This window comes from Fukomys damarensis, unplaced genomic scaffold (genome assembly GCF_012274545.1).
Source record: "Fukomys damarensis isolate Sample0158 unplaced genomic scaffold, DMR_v1.0_HiC HiC_scaffold_28, whole genome shotgun sequence".
Classification (NCBI taxonomy): domain Eukaryota; kingdom Metazoa; phylum Chordata; class Mammalia; order Rodentia; family Bathyergidae; genus Fukomys; species Fukomys damarensis.
In genome coordinates, this window is record NW_022900940.1 from 26422248 (window position 1) to 26450128 (window position 27881).

General features: G+C 41.4%; 1 protein-coding gene across 5 annotated transcripts in view; it reads left to right on the forward strand.

Moving 5' to 3' along the window:
* Nek10 (NIMA related kinase 10) overlaps positions 1-27881 on the forward strand; it is a 237548-nt gene that overhangs the window by 36582 nt on the left and 173085 nt on the right. For 4 of the 5 annotated variants that reach the window (XM_010638285.3, XM_010638286.3, XM_010638287.3 and 1 more), the window contains exons 6-19: positions 98-182; positions 8239-8280; positions 9641-9719; positions 10907-10974; positions 13157-13236; positions 13924-14010; positions 16739-16963; positions 19169-19308; positions 21202-21263; positions 23452-23529; positions 25685-25749; positions 26460-26562; positions 26655-26783; positions 27295-27432. In XM_010638285.3, the coding sequence (XP_010636587.1) occupies positions 98-182; positions 8239-8280; positions 9641-9719; positions 10907-10974; positions 13157-13236; positions 13924-14010; positions 16739-16963; positions 19169-19308; positions 21202-21263; positions 23452-23529; positions 25685-25749; positions 26460-26562; positions 26655-26783; positions 27295-27432 (1381 nt within the window). Of the gene's footprint in view, positions 1-97; positions 183-8238; positions 8281-9640; positions 9720-10906; positions 10975-13156; positions 13237-13923; positions 14011-16738; positions 16964-19168; positions 19309-21201; positions 21264-23451; positions 23530-25684; positions 25750-26459; positions 26563-26654; positions 26784-27294; positions 27433-27881 lie in introns of those variants that run through there. The other variant, XM_019209636.2, reaches the window with a different exon arrangement.

A 27881-nucleotide genomic window follows, 5' to 3' on the forward strand; every position in this document is an offset into this window, starting at 1 on the left:
CCCTTATGTGTCCTTTATAGTCCCTCAAAGACATGCACTGTTTATGAACTGTCACACTGGCTTTTAAATATCACATTCTCTTTTGTTTTACTTTCAGGGAGTGGGTTAATCGAGCCCCATCTATTCATTTTCTGAGAGTGTTAATTTGTCTGAGGCTACTAATGAGGGATCCATGTTATCAGGTTGGTTGGAAAAATATTTTTTACTTGTTATAAAGATGCAAAAAAAAAAGATGGGCTTTTCTTTGATGTAAGTCATGTTAACTTCTCTCTCTCTCTCTCTCTCTCTCTCTCTCTCTCTCTCTCTCATAACTCAGTAGCTTCCAGATTTGGAGAGTATCTCACTTGCTATTTTTAAAAATTTGAAGAATTGATTTAATGGATACAATAAATTATGTATGCTTTTATTACATAGTTTATGAGGTTAAATGAATTGAACTTGGTCTGTGTTTGCCCTGCTACCTGGCATTTTAAACTATTAACACATGGCCACACCTTTGGGTGTGCCCAGGACCAGACAGCTCACAGAGTCAAAGTCAGCAGAATTAGGTGGGAGCCCCCTCATGTGGTGTCAGAAGCCGCCCTTGTGACAAGCAGGGCTACAGTGTTAGTGGCTGTTCTAGAGTCCATCCCCTTCCTGACCTCCAGACTGCAGCTCTCAGCTAGAGATGAGCAGGGGGCCTCCTTCCCATTTCTCTCAGAACAGGGTATTAAGGTCCAGAATCTCTTCCTTTTCTCACTATTTAGCTAAACATGCTGCCTCTCAAACTTTCCTGTGCACAAGAATCACCTGCAGATCTTGTACATGCGGATTCTGGCTCCATAGGTGTAAATTAAAGCCCAAAGTTCTTCATTCGTAACAAACTTCCCAGAGATGCTGAGTTTTCCAGAAATCTGTGGCTCACACTTTGAGTTGCAGACACTTATCACTTAAGTTGTGAGGCTCAGAAACTTAACACTTCACCTGACCAGAAAGTGATTGTTTCCAGTCCTAGCTGGTAGATAGCTGGTTTCATAAAGCAGCTGTTTTTCAACTTTATCATATATCAGAAACATCTGAAGAACTTAAATGATTGCTGTAGCTCTACCTCAGAGTCTCTGATTGGGTAGTTTGGTGGTAAGGTTGAATATATGTATTTTTCTAAGTTCCTAGGGGGTGATGAAACTGCTAGTCAGGGTACCACAGTCTGAGAGAGCCTCACGATTGCTTTTTAATCATTGTTTCTACTTTCCAGTGTTAAATATATCAAGAGTGCTTTCATGATACACATATTTCTATAGTTTTTACAGGTTTTTTTTCTTCCCTAAGATGAGGAAGTCATTAGGAAGCTCAGATCTTTGGTTGTGGATTCAATTTTTTTTTATAAATTCTTATTTAAGTCAGAATATGATTTCTTTCATCACCCCAGTAATTATCTTTCCTAACTATGTCACTTAAAAAAATGTTTTGGTACCAGCTATTCACCCTTAGGGGTGAGTGTGGTAGTTTATCCTCTTTTACAATGCAAGTCTTCAATGAATGTGTCTAGATTGTCCTCCATGTTGGTTCCTTGAAGACCTGCCCTGCCTAACTGCCTACAAGATATCTAATGAACTTGCCTATCTGCAATATCCCTCCCTCTGAAGAAGTTCCCCTAACTGCCGTGAGGGGCAAGAGGTGAAGACCATTCTGGCCACTTCCGGCTGAAGAAGGCTGTAGTAGGGATCAGCAGTCAGAGTGACTCCACAGAGGGCCTAGCTAAAGGCCCTCGATAGGCGCCAGGCACTGTCATCGTGGGTATGCATATAGCTTTGAGTCTAGAGGAGACAAAGCCAAAGAAACAGTTAAGAAGACATGGGCTGAATAGTAAGGTCAGCAGGATTGCTAAGAATGTAGCCAGCAAGCATTTCTACCAGCAGGAACTAGTAATAGCATCCCTCAAAGATCAGAAGGTCCAGAGGACTTCAGAAACCCACGTAGAAGTTGTATTGTAATTTAGCAGTTCTGTTAGCATCTCTTTTCTCCATGGCTAGCCACACAGATTAGTGTGTTCCATGCATGTCTGAGATGCTTTCTGCAATTCTGTGTGGTGTACACGTAGACTGTTTGTTCCATTTTCCCTGGATCAGTAGCAGTATGTGCTCATCACTCCCACCTCAGAAACAGTAGCACCCTCTTTTACCCTGTAACATGTCTCAGTTTAGAGGAAAACATGACATGTGTGATATTCATAAAAGTATTCAGGAAAGAAGATCCAGTTTCTGACTCACAAAAGTTAGCAAAATACTTACCTTAGCACAGTTTGTTTGTTAAGTACGTTGGTGATAATGGAGTCATAGTCTGCCGATCTCCTCTCTGAAGCACTGCTTTCCTTTATCTTGTCCTTGATGGGTTACAAGAGGGTTGGTTGTACTGCTCTGTAAAGGAAAGAATGCAGTGATCACTTTATGAGATTTTGCCAGCAAATACAAATTAAACTAGTCTCCCCAGTTGCCAGTCTTTCTTTCCATAGAAGGGGATCCTCTCTGAACCTCTCCTCCCTGGCATTCTTCCCACACAGAAGAACATGTGCTCAGGCAGTTTGTATAACATCTTCAGTTGCCAAGAACTGTTGGCTGAAGTCATAAAGCTATGCTGGGGTTTACTACAACTTATGGCTGTGGATTTCAGCAAGTTTTTGCTATTGCTACACATCCATTTGCTCTCTTAGGGAATCAGTAGTGTAGGGACTATAGTGGCCATTCCTAACCCATCTCCACTTCTCACACCCAAGCCCCCTCTTGCCCCGTCATTCTCATAAAATTATTTCATCATCAGTTTTATAGAAGCCTGAAGCCATCCCAGTGGGAACTCTCTTGTGCTCTCTTCTTTGTTCTTTGAAATAGTGGGATTATTTTGCAACCTTACTTCCTTCTTATTTCAGAAGTAATACTCATTTTCCTCGCCAAGTTTCCTCCTTCTACTTATTTTCTTTCTGGTGGTATCAGTGGCTCCCTTTCCGTTTTTTAAAATAAAAATATAATTTTCTTGTCCTGGCCATCCATTCAGGCCTTTTTCTTTCCTGCTTTTTTTACATTTCTTAAAACCTCAGCTCTGTCTCATGAATCTACTTTCTTTCTGTCAGGACTCACATATTTCATAACCGGCACACTGATCCCTACGTGCAGGGATCTCTCTAAGGCCACTTGACTCACATGCACTGTACTCTGCTTCAGTTCTCACTTCCTGATTTAGAGGCCCCACTTGATGGTTTGCAGACTGGACCTTTGCGGGTAGTACACAGAGGTTTCCGTCCATGTGTAACGGCCATTGTAACACTGTTGTTGAAGATATGACCACTTGGCATTTTTCAGAATGAATGGAAGATGTATGTACTCAGATTCTCAGGCACAGCTGGAGTCCCAAGCCTGGCAAATGTTCACCCATACCCAATACAATGAAGCCATAGCACATAGCTTTTCGCAAAGAAAAAGAACATCTGTAAATCTGCAAAACTTCGATTGCATTAGAAATAAAAGACAGTTGGACTAAGTAGATTTTTTTTGGTCTTGACATTTTCTAACCACTTTAGTGGAGATATCTTATCACATTTTCTCATTTTGCAAGCCTCAAGTTCTTACTTAGTATTTTGGGATGTGTTACTTAACTGCTCCTGTTTTAAATCTTGTCTCCCTATGTATTAATCTTCCTTTGCCTGTATCTTCGAAGATACCTCCTTCAGTTATCATTATTTTGTTCTTTGTTTACAAGGTCGTATTATTAGCCTCATGCTTTTCCAAATTCCCAGGGAGACGTTTCTGCCTCAGTGACACAGTAGCATAGCGATTCTCAAAGTGTGGCCTCTACACAGCTTACAGATCTTTAAGACCCTTTCGGGGTCTTACAAAGTCCAGCCTACCTCCCAAATAAAGCTAAGATGTTATCAGCCCTTTCCCCACCTTCCCTGTCCAAGGGTGCAGTGGGATTTTCAGAGGCTGCACAGTGTGTGATGATCTCAGGGCTCTGACTGCTCACGGGACATGTGCTTGAGCATTCTTGTGCTTTAAAATCTGCTTGCTTTTCATTTTAGTATGGTAAATATAAATAGATATAATTCATGAACACAATCTCTTTGGGGTTCTCAGTCATTGTTAAGAGCGTAAAAAGGTTCTGAGGAAAAGTTTGGGAAGCATTATTGTAGCATATTATACTCAGTAGCTTTTGAAACATGAAATTCTTCAGTTCTTTTTCTCATCCACGAACCTTCAGATACAGCTCCTCCTTTTAAATTAATTGTATAAATATAGTTTAGATATACCTAATAATCACATTCATCATAGAGAATTTGTACCTGTATACGATAATCTTGATTCTTCTTTTCCCCCAATCCTTTCCCCTCCCTTCAATCCCTCTCAGATACGATTCCTGATTCTTTCAACGGCATCATCTTTCCTTCAGATTCCAAAGCAGGAGACTTAAGAAACATCTCTCATTTTTCCTTTTTACTCATCCATCTACAAACCCAAGGTTTTGTGGAAGAACGTCTACTACTATCTTTAAAAAGAATAGTGAAGCCCAGTCCAGTGACCGGGTGAGAATGATAAAAATCAAGACCAGGGAATAAGTGGCATGGTTTAAAGGGAAGGGTGAAATGGTCATGTTAGCAACTCAGTGTTAAGGGTGCACTGCAGTGTGCTCACTGTTAATTGACTAGTTGCTGAGTAGGCTTAGGACAAGGGCACATCAGTGGAGATGACATTTTTCATTATGGTTAAATAGTGGTGAACAAGCAGTGCCCATACTGGTACAGTAAGATCTGTTTTGTGATTTTTTTTTTTAAAACCAGTATCATCTTATTGGATGGATTATTTATTTGTCTGTTTGAGCCAGGCTCTCACTATGTTGTTCAGGCTGACCTTGACCTCAGTATGTAGCCCAGGCTGGCCTCGAGCTCACTGCCATTCTATTCCCTCTTCCTATGGAGGACTGCGATCACAGGCTTATGTTCCCACTCCCTGCTTGGATTCTTTTTAATAAATGAAAAACTCAAGGAGTAAGCTGAGCCAGGGCCATGTGCACAATTCACTAGGGACTTTCTCCAGGTCAGCAGGCTCCAAAGTCTAGAAACCAATCTTTCTAGACCCTCTGGCCTGTGCATCTGAAAGGACACACAGGAGGCATTGCTGCCATCGAAACAGTCAGTCCTGTTTGCTTTTCTGATCAGTAACCAGCACTGTTAAGCCCAGGTGTATGCATATCTTGTAGTCATGGTTTTCTCTAGTTTACACTCTCAAGTTAGAGCAACTCATTGATACAGCCAAATGAAATACAAGGAAAACCATGAGTCCAGGAGCAGTCTGGATCCACTCTTCATAGGAACACTCAGGTTAAGTGTTCATTTCCTGGATGCAAATTATATTCTTGAGCACCCAACAATAAAATTTCTCCAAATGAGCCGGGTGTGGTGGCACATACCTGTAGTCCCAGCACTTGGCAGGCTGAGGGAGGAGGATCGCTGTGAGTTCGAGACCAGCCTGGGCTACATAGTGAGTTTCAGGTCAGTCTTAACTACATAGTGAGACCTTTCCTCAAAACACAACAAAGAAAACCAAAAAACAAAATTCTCCAAATGAGAAAGCCTCTTTCCTGTTCCTTTACCTCATAGCAGCACTTCTTCAACTGTGTTTTACAAGAGCACTAAGTTCTGGGAAAAGCAGTGTGCTTTGGTTAAGGGGATTTGGGAAAAGCTGCACCCTGGTTGTCTCCTTGGAGACTGAGAGTGGATCTCAGCATGCTCAAGGCTCAGAGGAGACCTGAGATAGAGAAGTTGTTAAAGTCTGATTGACCTAGCCTTTCCCCAGCTGGTGTGACCATAAAACTCATCTTTTTTGACTATTTCTAAGACATAGTTTAGAAAACCTTGACTTGGTCTTATTCCATGAATATTATTGGATGCATAAATATCTTGATGGTAAACACTTGAAAGTGACAATGAGCACGATTAATCATTGCAGCAAGCCTCCCTTGGTGACTTCCCACTCTTATGTTTCAAATATGAATTTCCTACATGTGAAAGACCTTAAATTTTAATCTTTCATCCTCACCTCCTTTCCATGCCCGGCTGTACTTTTTTTTTTTTACCTAGATATCCCATCACCACCTCAGTATGTGCAGCATTGCCTTTCCCCTCACCCAGCCCATCATCCTGTGTCTATGAATCACATCGTTGTCCCCAGGCTGACTTCTTCCGGCTCACTGGCTGCCTGACCATATCACTTAAGACAGCCCCTGCCTCTCCACGCTCATCTGCCCTGCCGCTGACTCCCCGTCAGGCTCCCCATTGACATTACCCCATCCACTTCATTTTAAGACTAGAGGGAAGGCCCATACAGCTGGTTCTGGATGGTTTTTGCTTACACAATTTCACTGGGTCTCATGGTCTTCTGGAAAAGGTTGGAATCGAGGCTCTTATCTAACTACTTGCACAGTTTTATCCCACTCTAATTTTCTAACATACTCCTCAGTTCCATTCATGGAGTTACAAAACTGCTTATTTCAGAGAGAAGGGGCATCTTGATGTTTTCCTATACAACTTCCGTGCACTTTTAAGCCTACTTTCTCTTTGCTTGCAGTCTCCTTAATTTTTACCTCATCCCTCATCTTTATTTAACAAGTCTTTCTGTTCTCCCAATCTCAACTCCACCACGCTCAGGAGGAGGTGATGTATTCCCCCCTCTAGGGCGTCATCATGCTTCCTGCCTAGGTTTCTTGTAACTTCTTCTTATTTGTGTATCACCTTCATGCTTGCCTCAAGTTTAGCGACACAGGTCCCTGTCCTCTACATGCTTGTGTCCTTACCAGACCTAACCCAGGGCTTTACATAACAGGAATGAAAAAAGGTATTGAATAAATATACATGGTCTTAAATGCTATTTTTATTTGAAATGACATCACTCAAAGGTATGCTGTGCCATCACTAGAGATAACGTGTGCACTGTCCTTATGTCCTTTAATTATAACTTTCATGGAGTGAATGGTGTTGATGAGGCTTCAAATTAGCACACAGTCACGGACCTATTTTTGATTGAGCTACACATGTTCCTTTAAGCTTAATTTAAACATGCGTATGTTCAGTGCTTCCAGATTCACTTTACACAGTGTAAGGAAACATGGGCCTTAAGAAGCCTTGAAAACCTGTGGCGTTTCCCCAGTTTGCACCCACAGTGGAACAAAGTGTTTTCCTTCATACTTGTGCATTTTGCAGAACTGAAATCGTGGTTAATGTTTACATTTAAAATAACTTCCTTTTGTACATGTTATGTAAGAAGAAAGCTACCGGTTTCATTAAGTGGGTTAGGGCCACTAGCAAACACGTTTGCCCGCAGGTAGATGCCAGTGTGGAGAACACAAGCACAGATACTTGCTTACCGTCCCCTTCACAACTCCAAAGTCCAGTGTGTCCTTTTCCCTGGTTAGCACTTTAATGGCAGTTTCAGAAATTTACTTGGGCTGGGGATTTAACTCAGTAGCACCTTACCTACCTCACAAGTGCAAGGTCCTGAGTTTGATTCCCAGAACCCCCCGCTAAAAAAAAGTCACCCACTGGGGGAGTCGGATGAAAAGCTCCATATCAGAAGGTGTTGTGGGAAGACTATCCTCATATTTGATCAGAGTATGGGTTTCACAAGACCATTAGCCTACTAACTGTAAGAGGCCCCGTATTCTATTAGAGTAGTTCTTCTAAAAGTTTACTGTGTGTGCAAATGAACTGGGAACCTTGCTGAAGTTCAGAGTGTGACTGAGCGGCCTGAGTGGGTAGGAGAGGGTGGTGAGGGTCTGACTAGGATGCTGCCCCTTCATGGGCCACACCTGGTAGAGACCAAGAAAAAGGTCGTGGGAGGTGGATGATGTCCTATGCATGACCTTTCTGCATGACCCTTCATTTTTCTCAAGTGTGATATGACAAGGTTGGATGAAATAGTTTCTAACACCTCTTCCCAATCTAACACTTAACAACAGGAGGAAGAACAAAGAATCAGGATACAGGCTGCATTTCTAAGCACATATTCATTGTCTTCATCTCAATCTGGCTTTCCTATTTAACAGTTTACCCTAAATGCCGTGTAAATGACAACCTTGACAACTTCCATACTTATGTTAGAACGTAGAACTTCAGGAGGTAGTCATAAATCTCTGACCTAGCACCAGAAGTTGCATGTGAGACCTGCGTCCTCTCCTCCCTCATCCTTTACCTATATTCCGTTGTTTTTATTTTCCTAGGAAATTCTCCATAATTTGGGTGGGATTGAGAACCTGGCTCAGGTAAGATCTGTTTTGTGGTGGCTGGGCTGCCTCTTCTTTCTGTGCTGGGACCGGGGCAAGGGTGGAATAAGTGCGGGGCACGAAACGACTTTCTCACGTGCTGCTTCCCCAGGCCGGGTGGTGGTGAGGGGATAAGTACGGGCCCGAAGCATGACACTCGCGGAGCGGGGAGGAACCCATCACATTTTGTTCTGGGTAATTGGGCACATTTCCCTCAGCCTTTCGAAGCTAAAATGTCCTATAAAAGTCCTATGTCTGTGGTCAGTAAAGACGAGGAGTAGGCATTGGCTGGCAGTCCTCAGAACTCTACCTTCCACATGGTGGGAGAAAATGTTATGAAGATGGTTAAAGCATGTTTCAAATAGAATTAATTACCGTGCTATTAAAATATTAATAAACACACGAAGTAAGGAATGATCTTAGCTTCTTTAGTTTTCTGACGGAGGGTACCTAGATGGAGATCGATTGATCATCTGTCTATCTATCTATCCGTCTATCATCTATCTTTCTCCTGAGCAACGCAATGATTTGGGTTAATACAATAATACGCGTTGCTGTGTTGTAACCGCTCACTGTCTAACACCCATAGTGTGTACACGAAGAATGACCTGTGCAGCAAACCTGAGATGCTCAAACTCATTCTGAGTTACTAATGGGAAGCTTGAGTTGAATGACAGGTCAATGTTAAATCTATTTTATCCTCTTTCCCGAGAATGGATTCATTTCTAAATTTTGTTTTTAAGAACCGTAACCGACAGGAGGCTGACCTCATTTAATGAGGCCCTATTTTGTAAGATGATGTTGTAAACTTTCTTCTTGTCCACTTTAACTTCTGTTACAGTGTCAGAAATTCTATGGGGTTTTTCTAACCTATTTCTTATTATAATCAGTTATCGACAGTGAGGAATTATAATGACTTCATTTTATTCTTACTGATACCTGACTTTACGCTGGTTAGGCATAATTTTGGATATTATACAACATAAGATTAAGAAAGTATTTGCAATATGTTATGAAAACTCTACAAAAACATACATTGAAGAGTTAAACTTCTGTACCATGTATTGTATATTTTGTATTTAGCTATTAAATTGCACCACAGACTTACTCAGTTACAATTCCTTTGGGGACTTTAGAGAGTTTATACAACTTTTACACGGTCCGCACTTCAATTTCAGGCCACCCCTAACCTGCTGCCCCGAGTGCTACAAACCCAGGAGCAAGGAGTAGTAATTGGTGAACCTGTTGTGCCACCTAGAGGTCATTTTAAGAATGACACCACCCCACCTTATACCTTATCTACTTGGGGATTTTGGCGTCTCTCCTTTCTAATTGGCTTGTTGGTTGGTTCTTCCTGCAGTACATGGAGATTGTGACCAACGAGTATCTTGGCTATGGAGAAGAGCAGCACAGCGTGGACAAGCTGGTCAACATGACGTGTAAGTGTGGTCTCAGGGTCCAGACCTACTTTGGGATTTGGTCGAATAAACAGTATGGTGTTCACAGTAAGAGAGAACGTCGTGAACGCTTATGAATGTTTCCATTCTCATTGGGGTGTTGAGAATTTGTACCGGTTGCAATAAGCTGGGACAAAACACACAGAGATACTTTCAGATTCCAGCTCTTACTTTGGAAAGGTTGATTTATTTCACATAAAAAAGGCTTACATGAAAGCAAATTTGGTTTGGGAGAAATATTTTGTCTCTTTTGTTTCTGTTAAAGTATCAGAGACTCCATTTCACCTATAGTGTTTGGTTAACAGTAATACCTACCTTATAGAATTTGGAATGTAAAAAAAAAAAATTATCAGAGTATGTGAAAAGAAAACGGAAGCCAGGCGTGGTGGCTCTCACCTGTAATCCTAGCACTCTGGGAGGCTGAGGCAGGAGGATGGCAGGGTTGAGCCCAGCCTGAACAAATTAGAAAGATTCTCTCCAAATTTTTTCTTTAGAAATTAAAATAATGAAAAGAGAAAGAAAGTCTCATGTGAAGACGGGGACAAGCAAACACTGGTTCTGTGTGTGAGGTACTCCCTGTATACTTGGTGTTTTCTCTTGGGGTCCTCTGCTCCCTCACCCAGGTGGGCTGCAGACATCCTGCGGTGTCGGGATGTCAGCCAGCGGACTTCTCGCCTGTGTTTATTTGCAGGGAGGCGCACTAGCACCCCATTTCTCAGGTGCTGGGTCAGGAGTCTGTGACAGACCCCAGGCACCAGGCTGTTTTCTTTGAGGACGGCTGTTTTGTGCTGGCTACATAACCTTGCCACATTCATCCCATTTGCTGGTTTCCCCTCTCCTCTTCCTAAATTGAAATCTCTCTAAAGAGGGTCTCTGAAGATCAGACCTTGCTTTGAACTTGTAACGAAGTCAAGGGACTTGTTCAGCTTTTAATGGAAGGAGAGGTTTGCTGTTTCTGATATGTCCATATTTCCACATCACAGTAATATTTTAAAATCAGGGTCAGTTGAACTTGAGGGGTACGAAGTGGCCCTGCCCTCCTCCCTGCATTGCTCCTGCTGTGGGTCTGTGTTTCCCTTTTGCCCTTTCTTTGGCCAGTCGGTATTGCAGACCCCAGCTTCTATGAGTACTGCTTTCTTTAAGCTCCCCACGTCCTCCTCCCTCTACAGATATTTTTCAAAAACTTGCTGCCGTCAGAGACCAAAGAGAATGGGTCACCACCAGTGGAGCCCACAAGGTGAGTTGGCCCCGAGCGAGCGAGTGCCCCAGCTGCTCATCCCTGTCCAGAGCCTTGAGGGCCACGCTGCTGACTCACAGACCTGCTGAACTGGCCTAAAGTTGTGACTCTCTATCAACCCGTTTATATTCTTCACCAGCCTAGGGAGTCAGTATGGATAAGGACATAAAGGTTTTTTTTTCTTTTTTTTTGCTCTATGGCACGTAATATGAACTGAGTTCATTGTTTAATTTAAATGTTGCTCAAAAAACTTTGGCAATATATCAATTGACCCTAGGGGTGTGTTTATACATAAATAAAGGTTAAGCAACAGATAAAAGGTGTACATGTGCACGTAGAAATAAATTCCATATGTCATATGGGTTGTGTTAGATTGAACCACATGAAACTGCCATTTTTTGTATCTCAAAATTGGTTCAATGTAGGCAACCTCAGTGATAAGATGGCATTGTATTACGTAATAAGATGGCATAGTATATGGATCAAATATGTATCTCAGCATGGATGAATGCAGGTTTAATCAAAACAGATTAGACTTGCGTTACAGTAAAACTGTTTAGATGGTTGCTCTTTCTATTATGTCCATATTTCCATATCACAATAACCAGCTAAGTACTCATGTCATAGAAAGTGACTGGCGGTGTACATCAGAGCTTGTTTGCCTGTAGTACAACACATTCTGCCTATGATCTAGAGCAGTGGTGGTGAATTTAAGGCACCCATGCTGCAGCAGGCTCGGTGTATCATTGAACGCTCTAAAAGGTTCGCCATCAACGGTCTAGGGGATGATCATACAAAACTTTATTAGCATTACATTCTTAAATTAGCATTGCTAAGTGGATGTAGCAAAAAGTATGAAAATGGTGTGTCTGGAATTGAAGTTTGGGAAGTACGTTGGAAGACGGAGAAAAGAAAAGTGAGAGAAAAAAGAGGAAGGGATAAGAAAAGTAGCAACTTTTTAACTTCATTAAAAAAAAACAAGTCATAAAGGGAGGAAACAAATCATAAAGGGAGGAAACTTACATAATGGGAATCAAAAACATCATTCTGAAGTTACTGCACAAATTTCGCCTCTGACCTAGAATCTGTTTGGGGTTGGTACTTGTTTTGCTCGTATTCTGAAATGGTGTGTAGAAAAAAAGAGATTTGCATTGCTGAGATTTTGGGGAAAGGTGACTAACAAAACAGAAAATGTCCAGCTGAGTCATGTCACTTGGGAGGATGCTTAAGAGCAGCAGTGATGCCCTTTTAACAGTAAATAGAACACTCTGCAGTGCTAACACCTCTTGTTTGGTTTGCAAGAAAAATGTAAGCTTCAACTTTCATAACTGAGGAAGTGCTTAGTACAATGCCTGGCTCGGAGTGCGTTCTTCATGTCCAGTCACTAACACCTATGCTGTTAGTCTCCACCCCCGGGAGGGCATCAGAAGTGCTGAGCAAAATGCTTGGGTACAAGAAAATAAAGGGGAGTGTGGGGTCTGGCTGGCCCCACATGATTTGGCCCCTTCCGCTTTCCTGTGTGGGCGAGGAATGGCTCCAAAGAGCTGCTCCCAAGAGTTCTGAGTAGGGAGGAAAAGGGCACCTGTTCTCTGGAGAACTGGATGTGCTTTTGGATGTTTATCCAAATTTCTTTAAAGGTTAAGCTTCTACACAGACTACAGAATAAAAAGTAAAAGAACCTCTATAAGGCTTGATATAAGAGAATGGCATTTTCATTATTCTCAAAGCTATAATATAATACATAATTTGATTCCATTTATAAAAATTTTTTTATTAGTCTATGTTGGCAACACATAATAATTACATTCATCTCGGGGGACTGGTCCATATACATATCATACCCCGATCATTTTTACTCCTCTTTCTCCCCATTCTACCTTCTCCCTCCTTCCCCAGATCCCTTCCCATCTTTAATATAAGAAATAATTTTATTCTATTTAATAAAAATTATAGAGAAACACTTGATGTCGTGAAGAAATTTTAGTGGCTAACATTCGGAAGAAAACAAATGAGCTGCTATAAAATTGTATGGGCAGTTTCTTCTTAATTATACATGTACACACATTTTTAAAAATAAGCAAAAAATCCTAAAAGGCTAAGCCTCTCCATTTAGAAGGAAGAATTATACCATTAAAGGAGATTGTAGTACTCACATAATTGAAATTTCCCCCCCATTTTTCAGACACTAGTAAATTTACTCAGTGCACGAGACACTAACGTCCTATTGGGCGCCCTTCTGGCCCTGGCCAGCTTAGCAGAAAGGTAAGTATATTTAAATATATTTCACAGCTCTGCTGCCATAGCAATTTAGATGGGGGGATGAAATGTAGACCAGTTGCTTTGTCACCTCCTCAGTTAAAATTTTCAGAAAAATAAGCATAAGTTAACCTGTCAAAGAGGATCTAGAGTGGAAAGTATCATTTTCAACTTCTGTCAGAAAGGCAACATTTTCCTTTGCTGATTTAAGATATTTTCCATGTCTTTTCATCTAACCTCAGTTACCGCTGCTTTCAATATTGCCATAATATTTCTTTGCCAGTGAAATCTCCCTGACCGTCCTTCCTCATTCTTAGCTGGGTATTCATTTTAACTTGCAGAACATTTTCAAACATCTTTGACCTTAAAAATGGCTTTAGAAAACTCCTTCTTCCCTAGGTACCATTATTTTAAACAGAAATGCTCTAAATGTATTTTTATTTATTTATTTATTTTTGGTACTGGGGATGAAACTCAGGACCTTGTGCTTGCGAGGCAGGTGCATTTCCATTGAGCTAAATCCCAGCACTAAATGTATTTCTATGCTGATAAGTAGATCATTGTTTTTTTGTTTGTTTTTTGTGAACAGCATGTAATAAATTTTGGGGGGTTATCTCTCCTCCAATATGAAAGCTAAGATATTAATGTAGTAAAATATGTTTTTAATGCTTACTAATATTTTAAAATCTGTAGTCCAGAATGTAGGGAGAAGATAAGTGAACTCAACATTGTAGAAAATCTATTGATGATTTTACATGAATATGACTTGCTTTCCAAAAGGTAGGGTTGCTAAAGATATTATCTTATGCTTGATGCAAATGCTTAGTAGTTTTATAATGTTATATTATTTACAATGTTAACTGAGTATCATGAGTTAGCTTGGCAGTTATTTTCTGTTTAAATTTATAGAAAGAAACTAGTGCCAAGAAGTCTGCTGATTTATTTTTTCCTTCATTACTTGTAGATCTGTGCATAGAATACAATTACATAATCTTATGATTAATTCTATACTTCTGCTTAATGTGTATTTAGTGTATTTACATACTTTTTATGAGCAAGAAACTCAAAGGTCATCCTTATACTTCTAGGCTAAGTGTGGACTAAATGATTAGGTTGCTGAATCCATTTTACATAAGGCAAGTAAGAAACTGACTGACTTGTTTTGTGATCACTTGTCACTTAGGACAGTATCTTGAGTAAAATGGGTTGTTTCTTTTTTTTGTTTTTGTTTTGTTTTGTTTTTTTGGTACCAGGGATCAAACTCCGTTCCTTGTGCTTGTGAGCCAGGCAGCGGAACCACTGAGCTAAATCCCCGGCCTTGGGCTGTTTCTACTTGAGCTGCATATTGTTTGGAGGATTACTATAGCCAGATAATTATTTGGATATATTTAAATAGGGCTGCAATCTACAACATTTGCTATCTAGTTGAGTCATAATTTTCTAAAGATCCAAGATAGATACCAAAAATCCCGTGCAATGAAATCTTGAAACTGAATCCATAGTAATTTTTCAGATTCTTCTTTAAAGCTGACTTAATGTTCTTTGTCAAGAGCATTAGCTTTGGACAAGGGGCTATATATTTACATAATTGGTTATCTGTACTTACTCACCAATAAAAGGGGTCACACACTGTCACAGGTATTAGAAAATCAAAGAGGAATAGCATACAAAAGTGCAGGGTAAGGGTGGGGACAGATGGACAGATCACAGATTTCGTAGTAGTGCTGCAGGTAAATGGACACAGGGGTCCCTGGGAACATGGAGCAGAGACCTCCTGGTGAGTGAACGTTCATGCCTGATTTTCTAAAGGACAGAGGCTGAATCTAGGCAGAGCAAGAGAGCAAATGGAAACAGAAGGCATTCCAATCCAGAGGTGTGAGAGGAATGTGCATGTTGGGGTATAGCTGGAGTGAAAGAGGAAAAGTACCAAAATGCTAAGACAGATAGTCAATAATAAATAAAATTTGTAGCTAATGTTTGATCAGTGTTATGTATATGTCAGACCATGCTCCAAGAACTTTTGAGTGTCTGCTCATTTGATCTACACAATCACTATTATTTTCCATGTTATAAAGATGAACCAACAGGGCATGTTTGTCGAGATATGATGGGATTCATGTGTGAAATAAAGATTCAGCTGTTAATATGAGCGTTCTGGGGACTGCCAGAAAGATACTAAGCATGATCGCATTCATTTTTGAAAGGTTATTCTGCTAACTGTGTATGTGGAGATGGGGTAGACGGTGGGAGGTATGCACCCATTGAGATCCCCTGTTAGCATGGAGAGAATCTTGGGTGGAGAAAGTTTGAGAAGGCAAAGAGTTCCTGTTTGCCAAAGAACACATGCTTTTAATGTTACAGCACAAAAAGTTGAGTACGGGAGGAACTTGGAAAATTGGTTCAGGAAAAGGGATTAGAAAACAGTATGGGAAGGAAGACGCTGGAGAGGTGGATAACAGAGGACATATGATCAAGAATCACAAGGACAGGAGGAGCAGTGGGGTTAGTTAGTTATATGTTTTTCAGGAGAATCCCTCTCCATAGTTGCCCAGGAAATACGAGACACAAAGGGCTCTTGATTGGCACTGGCAGGGTGGTGAAGGAAGTGTCTTGTGTGACGCTCAGTCTTCCGGCTTGGAAAATTGAAAAGGTTGTGGTGCCACGAGTCCAGTTGGTTATGAGAGAAAGCACGTATTTGAAGAGGAGGATAATGTTGAATTTAGACATAATACGTGTGAGTTCTATAACTTCGGAAGGTTATGAGCAATGCCTGGACTAGGTCATGATGCCAAGGGATGGGAGGTGTTTGTAACCATGGGAATGGACGACACTGTCCTGGGACAGCATATAAAGTGTGAGATGGAAGGACAGAGTTCATTCCATGCAACCTCTGCCATCATAATATTTCATGGCTCAGCTGAGCTTGGTATCTTTACCACTGTTTTTTATTTTATTCTCCAGATACCACTGAGGACTTTATATGTCATTTCCCCACATTATAGAGGTTTTTTTTTTCTACATTTTCTTTGACTTTCTTATTTTGTAACCACTCACTGTTCCATTCATTCATACACACACACACACACACACACACACACACACACACACACACATGTTTTACTTTTAGCACATACAAGTCACACTGCTTGTGATCATTACCTATTTGCTGGTCAGTAGCTTGAAGTGAGGTCAGCAAACTACACCCCATAGGCTACATGTGGCCCACTGTTTGTTTTGTAAATAAAGATTTATTGTAATGCCTCATGCCCCTTAATTCTTATGTATTGTCTGTGCTGTTTTCACACCATCTCAGCATAGCTAAATAGTTATGATGAACAGTGTATGGCCAGCAGTGCTGAAACTATTTGACTTTGGTCTGTGGTCACATCGGGTCATTGCAGTGTTGACTGACAGTTTGAGGAATGCTAGAGTCATATTCTGTGCAGTCGTGGTAGCTCTAGCATAGATGTGACAGCATTAACTCCTGGCACCCCCTGCTGCCCTCCAGACTGACCGCAGAGCTGTTGCGCCTCCTCTGTGCCGAGCCCCAGGTGAAGGAGCAGGTGAAGCTCTATGAGGGGATCCCCGTCCTCCTCAGCCTGCTGCACTCAGACCACCTGAAGCTGCTCTGGAGCGTCGTCTGGATTCTGGTCCAGGTGTGCGAGGACCCGGAGACCAGCGTGGAAATCCGCATCTGGGGAGGCATCAAGCAGCTGCTTCATATTCTGCGAGGGTGAGCGTGGGCTCCAGCTGGCTTTGTTGTCATGGTCAAAGGCTGACCGCCACACACACAAGCACACAAAGAATTGCGTTCTAAGCTAGAAGTATAGGGAAGGGATGGATTGGAATAGTTTCAAGTTGAAACTCTCTTGGTGTATGTTGCAGGGTCATTAGTCATTAGTATGTCTCATGAACCAAATATGTGTAGGTATTAAATGATAATGTTTTTGATACTTCCGTGAGATAATGCTATCACCTAATATCATAAAACATTATTGAGCCTTGTGGGTGCTAAATTAAAGTTAAACATGAACACATCCGCTTAAAAGAGATCACATTTCAGATCTGCAGTGCATAAATGAAGCCGATCCTAATAAAAGCAGAGTGACATCAATTTTAATATAGCTAGATATTATCCAATCAAAACTATTAGAACTTTGTACATGTTATTCCTTTAGGGATATTGTGGAACTTTGTATCACAAACTTCATTTTCACTGAGAGAACATTCCAAAGCATAGGAACAGACGGCAGAAGCATGAGCTTTGTAACGATTTCTGTCAGTACCAAAACAAAGGCAAAAAATTACAGACCATTGACAATCTACTTGCTTTTATGAACATCACATACAAACCTCAATTATTTTATATTGTAAATCTTTCAAAAGTATCACAACATAAAAATCTAGCCCTTCAGTCAAAATAGTTAGCAATTGCCAAAGACTATTTTGTTTCTGTTTATAGGATGAAGATGATGATGATGATTGTGGTTATTATTATTTATTATTGGTTAATCATACCTTTTACAACAGTTGTTTTGCCCTCTTAGAATGTAGCAATTTTCTTAATGAAAACTGAATTTACACATAATGCTTTTAAAGCAAAACTTTTTTCTTAAGTAGAGCTGAGTCTAAGATAAAGCATCATTTTCCTTATTTGCTCAAGTGCTAACTATCCTTGCTAGAAAAGAGCTCTTTCCTGCTTAAACAGTCATTTTCCAACCCACTTCATTGGAGTAATGTGTAGAAAACTCTTCCCTGGGAAGATGATCTATGTCAACTCGTATTCTGTGCTAAATGTGCCTTGCTTTGCTGGGAGAATCTATTACCCCACCTGGATAATTAATGCCCTTTCAGAGCTTGTGCCTGCCCTGGGGCTGCCTGGAGCTGGGACTAGAGGACGAGGCTGAGGCTGGGAGGTGTCTGGTGGCTTGAGTGGGAACAGGCATTGTTATTAGGACACGTCTCGGGAGACCTATTCGTGCACATTCACCTTAATATTAAAGGTGTGCTCTTGATCAGATGGAGCAATCCCTACAGTTTGAATTTTAAGGGACTTCTGTTGTCTCATAGGATCACCAGTTGTAATTGTCTTGGGATCCAGTCCCACTGTCTTTCCCATCCCCACTTAAAGAAGGACACAAGTTCACCGGCACGTCTTGTAAGGGAAGTCATGTGAGCACATAGAGATCCAGATAGAACTGCTGCTGCAAACAATCAATGAATAAAAATACAGTAACCATGTAAAATAAAGGAAACAAAGCAAGCAGAGGACACATAACAAATCTGTTGTGCACTAAAATAGAGAAACATGTGCTTTATTTCAACAAAGAAATTAAACAGGTCATGAAAGGAAAGGAAAGAAGACAGGACAGAGTAGCACCCTCAGAACTAACAAATTAACTAGTGCAGCAGAAGAAAACTGGATGTAGTACGATGGAGGGCAAGCTTAGGAAAGTGGTGCATATTACAGAGGAAAAAGACCAGGGAATAAAAACAATTAGAACATTAAAGAAATGGGGTTTCAACATGTGGGTAATTGAGAGCCCTGAAGTAGGGAGTACAATAGAATTTTCCTAAAATAAAGGAGGAATTTCACTGGAAAAAGAAAATTTAGAATAATCATGACAGAGATATTTGCAATGGAGGTGATTGTAGCAGAATAGAATTCCAGAAAAAGGTCGCCTATGAGCAGTGGGGAAAGCACAGTCTATCCAACCAATGGTACGGCATCATCTCAGCTACAGGAGGGCGGGGAAGAAAAGAGGAAAGGAAGGAGCGAAGAAGGGAGCGGGGAGGGACACAAATCAGTTCTATGTGAATTATAGCACAAAACAGTAATGATAGCACAGAAGAAGACTTCATGGCCTGTTGAAACATGACACGGAAAGGACTGACCATGAAGGAAAACTGATAGGTGGTTTGTGTGCTAACTTTTCAGAGATAGAAATTTTGTTTCTGACCGTTCCTCCATTGGAAGCCTGTCTAGTGCGAATGCAGCAGGCCGAATCCAGCAGCTTCATTTGTCAGAAGATCTCAGTCCTCATGAAATACAAGAAAACACTTTCTCTCTTCAAGCAGGTATGCATGTCATATCATTGCGTTTCATTATCTGATACTGTATACTTTGTTTTATCGTATTGCTATTTATTGCTATGAAATTATTATGATAGTGTTAATTAGACACAGTTTATAAGATCATGAACGTATCCAATTAAATCCACGTGGATGCCAGCAACGTCTTGGTGCTGCTGTTGGGCTGGCAGGTTCATGATACAATAAATTTTCCACTTCCTTCCAAGCTCTTAACTTACTGACAAACAAATGTAAAAATTAAAGATAAAGAAAGAGAGTATTAGCTTTATTATTGCAAAAGCTGGATTTGAGAATGCAGCTTGATCTGTGTCCAGAATCGTGCTTCCTGTAGTTTTCTAGATTTTGGGAAACGCTACTCCAAGGAGAAGTCAGAGGAAGATCCATCCCAGGGCAGGATTTTCACACCAAAGCCAGTGTAGCCGTGCGAGGGTACAATTCTTGGCAGATTTACCATGAACACTTGTGCAGTCCATGCTCTTCATAGGAGCAGCTGGTCTTTGAGCCGAGTGGGCCCACAGGGCTGCCTTGGAGCTGCCAGCCGTGCAGGAGGGGAGGAGAAAGGTACAGTGTGTGCTAGAAGTAAACTGGGAAGGTGCTAAGAGGGGAAGGGCACATGGGGCAGAGGGAAGGTATGAGCGGCAGTAGGGTAGGAGTAGGCAGGCTTTATTTATTCCTTCCTACCTCCTCCTGGAAATGGGCAAGGTGTTTCTTCATAGACACGAAAGACATAAAACTCAGATCCTACTTTTCATTGACCATTTCTGCTCTCCCTGAAAGGTTTCTGTTTCACTCCTGGGCTCAAGCTGGGGGTTTCCTGTGTGGAGCTTCTCCCAGAAATCCGATCCAGTTGGACCTCAGAGCTCTTAGTATTTTGGGGGGAATCTCCAAAGAGTGAATCAAATCAAGGGGGATGGAAGCCTGAAGAGTGGTTACCTGCGCGTGGGGTTATAAGAAGGTTAATGCCTCGGGAGGGGAATAAGATGGGCTTGCTGACTTTACAAGGCTTATTTTATACTTAAATACAAAAAGCAAAACAAATGCAATTAAAAAAACATAAGGGATTTGAAGAGTCTGAGTTTTTACTATACTTGCTTTAATGCCCATATGGCTCTTTGAAATTGTCTTGACCTCTCTAAGATTTAGTCTTGCTCATGTGAAATGGTGTCGGTAATCATGGCACTAGCACTAGGCGGTTATGGTGAGAATGAAAGAAGGGCGTACGAAAAGTCGTTAGCGGAGTGGAGCTAGATCAGTGTCCAGGACCCAGTGCAGCGATAGTATCCTCTATGGAGTGCTGCATGCCACTGGGAGGACAGGGTTCTCCATGCAGAATGCCACGGCGGCTGCAAGGAGGCAGGAGACTTGGGATTTACTGTCCCGCCAGCTGGGGCTGGACTGCCGGCCCTTCGCACTTACTAGTTGTGTATCTGAGCTTATTAACCTCTTTGAACCCATGTTCTCATCAGCAGAACCGGTAACTGTAGTACATTCCTGATGATCAGAATTAATTCAGACAGTGTATTTAAAGGACGCACTCATTTGCCAGGCATTGTTGATAGATTTATTGAGATCCGTTAGTTAGTTCCAGGCTCATGTTGACCACTGGGGATTACACGAGCTAGACAAATGCAGACTCTACCTTTGTGAGTATAGTAGGTGTTCAGTAAAAGTCGCCGTGGATGGTCACGCACATGAAGTGCAACAGGAGTGAGCCAGAAGCCATGAAAAGCCAGCTCCCTCTTTCCAGACTGTGCCAGAAGGAAAATCAGTGTCTCTTGAGTGACTGCTGATAGCGTTTCCTGAGAGGCAGGCACTGATAAAACCCTGAGGCGGGAGTGTGTGCACGCAGTGATGACTCTGATGATGCTCTCTTTCCAGCCTGCTGTGCAGCCCTCACCGAGCTGGTGCTCAACGACACCAACGCCCACCAGGTGGTCCAGGTGAGCACCCGGGCCTTAGGCTGGTGTCATCTCCACCTGTTGTGACCAAGCAGCCTTCAGGTGCAGCTTGCATCCTAGAGCACAGGTTTTGGGAACCTATCATGCAGTTTTTAAATATTTTAACATTTCTGCCGGGTGTGGTGGTGCATGCCTGTAGTCCCAGCACTTTGGAGGCTGAGGCAGGAGGATCACTGTGAGTTCGAGACCAGCCTGGGCTACATAGTGAGTTCCAGGACAGTCTCAACTACATAGTGAGACCCTGTCTCAAAAAACCAAAAAAATAAAATAAAATAAAATAAATATTTTAACATTTCTTACTTATGTACAGAGCACTAGCTCATATTCCTGTCCTTCTTTCTTTACTCACTTGTGACTTGCAGTGAGCTTATGTTGATGCTTCTTTCCCACATTGAGTACAGACCTTTTCATTTTCTTTGTCTTTTGTTATTGTTGTTCTGAACTGCTTTAATCCTGGGCACAGGGGGACACTATGAGTTGAGGAGAACAATCGTTTTATCTAAGACTATATTAGGTTACTCAGTTAGAAGTGATACAGATACGCTAAACAAAAATATTTATTGCCAAGAGGCTGATTTCACAAAGTGTAACTCGTTGTTTATGTATGAAATAAAGAGAGAAAGACTCAGCAAGAACAGGCTTTTTTGGAGATAAAGACCTGAGAGGAGTCACTGGCTTGGAAATGCCAGGGGCAGCAGCTCTCTTAGGGAGTAAGGAGTCCGCGTAGGGTAGCTGGGGTAGCAAAGAATGAGGAAGCCACAAACTACTATTCTGGGATCAGAGCATCTGTCTTAGTCCATGGTCACTGGTCCCTTTCGTGTTTGGACGAAGTTCATTATTCTTCTGGAGCTGAGCGCCTCCTGGTCAGGAATGGTCTGTTCTAAAAGTAGAATTTAGGCCAGGCTAGTTAATTAGGGTTGTTGGTATTATCCTAAGACTAAGAGGCTGTGGGGAAGGGTCAGAACTCACGGGAACATGTCCTTTCGACTTCATTTCAGATTAGTCTACTGTGTGTGTAGTTACATGTATACACACATAGCTATAAATAAGTAAGTACATACATTCCAACACATGTACCTGTGTGTACTACCCTGGGATGGGTTTCTGTTGCAAAAGTCACCTCCTGCTTATTGAATTGAACAGAGAAAATTTTTTGTGGGGGGGTCAATAAAATATTCCCATTAGAATATGCAAATTAAAGTTCATAAGGGGTCTGATTGCCAAGGGAAGCTGCAGAAGTGGGATGTTTGGGGCTGGCTAGATTGGGCTTCGGCTCCTGGCTCCTGGTATCCTTACCCGCTGGCTGGGCTTCTTCTTTTTTATTTCATTTTATTTTTTGTTACCAGGGTGGCTGGGTTTCTAAAAAAGTGATGTAACCTCTCCAGGTTGTAGTTTTATCCTGTATAAAACACCAAAACTGTCAAATAAATCATGGCAACTGTAAAAATTAATTGCACTGAGGCAGGCCAATCTCTTTGCTGTTTGCCCACACAGAGTAGAGATCAATAAATTGTACATGTAACAGATAATGGAAAGGGGTGATGGGTTAGTACTGTGACTTATTCCTCCCTGTTTGTATTAGAACAAGTCTAGGCAGATGCTGTGCTTTCACAGATAACTTTTGTTTTCTTTTTAAAAATCTGTTATTCTTGTTTTGTTGACTTCTTTTGAAAGTTTGTTTATAATGACTGATCTCTATATATTCTTCAATTCTATCATTGTTAGATATTTAAAATTCAACATATAAAGATATTGGGATTTGTTTATTCCATCTCCTCACTCTTTGCTTCTAAAATCTGAAATCACTTTTTCTTAATTGTATTTTTTTGATACTGGGGATTGAACTCAGGACCTTGCACTTGTGACGCAGGCAGTGGCACCACTGAACTAAATCCCTAGCTGTGAAATCACTTTAAATTTAAATACTTCATTAATTATAACCTTGATTCTCTTCAGACAGTTGAAAATTTAAGATAATGTTGCTGGTCTTTGGTGTTCAACAAGTAGAGTATTACATTGATCTTTTAGTATCGTCCTATAATATTTCCTTCAAGTTCCAAAATCACAGCAATATTTCTTCTTCTGAGGTCATTGAGTTGCTTTGTTATGTTTATGTATCTTCATGGCATTGCCACCGGTCACTGATAACACAGGTCTTTTATGCTTTCAGGAAAATGGTGTATATACAATAGCAAAATTAATTTTACCAAATAAACAGAAGAATGCAGCAAAAACCCATCTACTCCAGGTAATAAGGCATGTCTCTTATTCTTTAGTATCAAATTACCAAAGTCTTGGTACTTAGGTGCACATAGGGCAAATAATCTGTGATGTTTAGCATTTTTAAGATTAATGCTGGTCTCCATGTGGTGGTGAGGGACACGCATCTGGTGCCAGAGGCTGGTGTGGAAACCAGTGATATTAAAACAGTATTAAGAGCTTTACTAGCGCTTTCTCTGTGTGGTAGAATTAAGTGTATTTATTTAGGTGTTTCTTTCCTCACCAGTAAGTTCTAGTTTTATCTTATTTAATTTATTTTTGTGTGTGTGGTGCTGGGGATTGAACCCAGGGCCTCACACATGCGAGGCAAGTGCTCTACCATTGAGTGACATCCTGGCCTTAAAAAATTTTTTTTATTATAAGTCAGAATCTCACTAAGTTGCCCCAAATGACCTCACATTTGTGATCCTCCTGCCTCAGCCTCTCGAGTAGCTGGGATTATAGGCATGTGCCACCATGCCTGGCTGCATTGTTCTATTTTTAACAAATATGCATTACGTATGAATCAGAGTATAGCAACAGAGAAAAATTACTGATCATCTTGAAACATTTGGGTTGTAAAAAGGAAAGCCTGCGAGAAGGATCCTGAAGGGTGAGAACGGACTTGCCAAGGAGATAAAGAATGATCAGCGGTAGAGCACCAAGGGCATCTGCTGCAGGGTGGGAGGGCAGCGCATGGAGGGGCAACAGCAGGAGCCGAGCATGACAGCAGAGGACCGAGATGTGGGGAGGCGGGTTCCCGAGTGAGCAGGGCAGAGCGCCTCAGGAGATGTGGCCTCTAAGAAGGGACAGTTTATGCAGGGTCCTGTGCTTTTTCTGAACAGTGGTATCTGGGGCCAGTGTCCGCAAAGGCACTGTAATGACAAAGCCATATTCAAAGTAGGCCTTTGCAGGAGTTGGAGCTCATCCTTTCAGCTAATGTGGGAGAGAAAGTACATCGACCTCAATGACAAATGTTTGAGGAGATGGTTCTGTGTAACCCGGTTTGAACATTACCACAGTGTGTACCTATGTGGGAACTTCACATGCTGCCCCGTACACATGTATCATCTTTATGTTTGTGTATCAGTTAAAAAGTAAAAATATTTCTCTGGAGAGCTCTGATCCGCCTCCTCCAGAATGGTGGCCACACCTGGCAGAGACTTGTTGGCGTCTGTGCCTAGCAGGCAGGAGTCACTAAAGTGCTGCCAAGCACAAAGGGTGTGGGGCTTGATTCTTTAGTGCATCACAGATGTGTCAGAGGATCTTGGAAAAGATATTAAGTCAGATACATGCTGCAAATGCATTTTGTGAAGCAGAGAGGATTCCTGTATTGCAGTAGGAGGCCAGGTGTGGTGGCACACGCCTGTAATCCCAGCTATTCAGGATGGGAGGATTGCAAATTAGAGGCCAGGCTGGGCGATTTAGAAAGATGCTGTCTCAGAATGAAAAGGTTGGGGTTGTAGCTCTGTATTCCCTGGGTTCCATCCCAGGTGTGGTGTGGGCAGCCTCACTCCTTCCAGTGGAGCAACTGCAAGCTGGGGGCTCTTTCTTTCTTAGTCTTGCAAAATATCAGATGTTTATTTTTCTTAGTTAAAGCCTCACAGGTCTCTTTCTGAGAGTTCTCAGGAGTTAACTGTTGATTGTTCTATTTGGGGAATGCTTAAGACTCTTTACTCAAGAGACCAATTTGTCAGGCTTGAGTCCGCTGTGCCTGTGGCTATTTTTATATGTCATCGTTTCTAGTGTTTATTTTCTCACAGAAACTATATAAATATTGAGGCGTACATAGCAGGCTAGAAATAAAATAAATCTTGAGCTCCGGAAATCTTTGGATGTTTGGTTTTCTCAGCATAGGAATTTTACTTCTTGTCTCTGTGCTCATTTTGTACTTTCTAGAAAGGAATTAATGGCAAGTGCTGGGGAAAACAAGGCCAAGATCCCCAGCACTCTACAACAACACTTTAAATGAGAAGTACCCCAGGTGCGGGCGGTTTTGTTTTCACTTATAAACTTGGGCTCCAAATTAGGCCAGCCACTCACAGTAAAGAAACTTTAATACCTACTTTGTGATAATTCCGTCCTGAGAATGTTTTAATTTGTTGAGTTACCCTTGAAGAATCACATTTCCTTTTATTTCCTAGTGTTACGCTTTCAGAGCCCTGAGGTTTCTCTTCAGTATGGAAAGAAACAGACCACTCTTTAAAAGGTATGAGCTTGGAGAAATGTATACGACCATCCAGTCTGAGACCAGCAATTTGCACACAGCTGATTTCATTGCAGCAGGAGAAGAATGCACAAGCCACGTGTCTTAGGTTTCTTAGGCTGCACAGATATAACTGAGCTCCTGTAGCAAAAGTGAAAATTAACAAAAATGGTAATGAAAGAGCAGAAATCACTATCGGTACAACACTTCTGAATTGCATGTGACTATCATGATTCTAGTGCATTTTAAAGACGTTAACATCTTAAATAGATGGCGTCAAAACATGCTCTGTGCTTGTTTCCGTCCACTTAGAAATTCCAAAGCCAAGTCTGGTAGTTTCCCGCATCAACAGAGAACAAAAGTATTTGTCAGGATAAGCGTAACAGGAGGGTAGGAGCTCTTTGGAAGGGGCGGAGCCTGCCCAGGGTCAGAAAATTGTGCTGGTAATTGTGACCAAAACACCACCAATGCACACATTATTGCATCTGGGTGTGTTCTGCATACCTTTTAGCTGGGTGGGTGAGCCAGAAGCACAGGGCCACACCCTCACTAGAATTTAATTGATAAAGGCTTGAGTTAGTGTCCAATTGTTCAGAAAGCACATTTTATGTTGTTACTTCATTTCCCTATGTTATTTGAATTTAGGGAAAAAGTAAGAATGACCAACAGTTCCCAAGTTGTAAGTTAAGCGAATGTGTGTGTTTTCCCCATAGACTTTTCCCCACAGACTTGTTTGAGATCTTCATTGACATAGGACATTATGTTCGTGATATCAGGGCCTATGAAGAGCTGGTATCCAAGTTGAACTTACTGGTGGTAAGTCCTGCATTTTAAATATGATGGCAGGCTGCTATGAGCCAAGAGAGAGTTAGGCACAGCAACTCATTTTACTTTTATTTTTTGGTTAGGAGGATGAACTGAAACAAATTGCTGAAAATATTGAAAGCATTAATCAGAATAAAGCTCCTTCGAAATATATAGGCAACTATGCAATTTTGGACCACCTGGGGAGTGGAGCTTTTGGCTGTGTTTACAAGGTGATTTTACTCTCGGGGCCCAACATTTCTGATATTCTCAAGCAAAGCACATCACACTGTCAAACTTATATTCGAGTCACTTGGAGTCGTGGTCATTGAAGAAAGACATTTAAAATTAGAGTGTTTTTGTCCAACAGACAGAGACAGCTGCAACGATGTTGTCTTAGCTCTCAGCTCTAGTAATGGGCAAGTGACATTTTCAGGGAAAAGACATCATTTCTCACCAGAAGTCATCAAAATAACTTGTCTGATATGTGACACATTCTTTCTCTGAACTTCTACCAGTGTTTCTGTATTTACACAGTGTAACCCTACTTATTATGCAGGCTGGACAGAAGACACTGAACTTTGGAGCTGAGGTTAAAGTCAATTCAGCTAGAGTTTTATATGCTCTGTGACTTACTTAGATGACTCAGTTAAACGTGTGACTTTGTTGATCTATTCCTCTCTTACCCTTTCAACTTTCATCTCACTGGGTTTTGTTTTGTTTTGTTTTGTTTCCTTATTTTAGGTTAGAAAATGTAGTGGTCAAAATCTTTTAGCAATGAAAGAAGTCAATTTACATAACCCGGCATTTGGAAAGGATAAAAAAGATCGAGACAGCAGTGTGAAGAATATTGTTTCTGAATTAACGATAATTAAAGAGCAGGTAAGCGTTTTTCATGTTTCTGAAGATGTTTTCTTAAATTTATGGCAGTGAAACAGAGCTCTTGCACTAGTCTAACCGTGCTGTGTGTGGATTGGTTCTGTGGGGAATAATAGACCACGGCAGTGAGTGGTATTTTCACCAGGTTTTTTCCTGAGGTCTGGGGTTGAACCACAGAAATACTTTCTGGAGTTTATATTAAGGCCATGGAAGCAAAACAACTGGACTTATGCTGTAGAGCAGGTCACACTTAAGCAATCCTTCTCTGAACCCAGCCGTCCCCTGCTCACCATAAAGTGGTTACCTAGTTACACGTGTAGGAACACGACTAAGAGTTTCCTGACTCTTGTCAAGTGGAACCAAGCTGTTGATATTTTTGGATTGTGGCTTATTGAGTCTAAAAAATGTCAAATTTCAAGATAGGTTAATATTTATTGACATGAGAGAATATT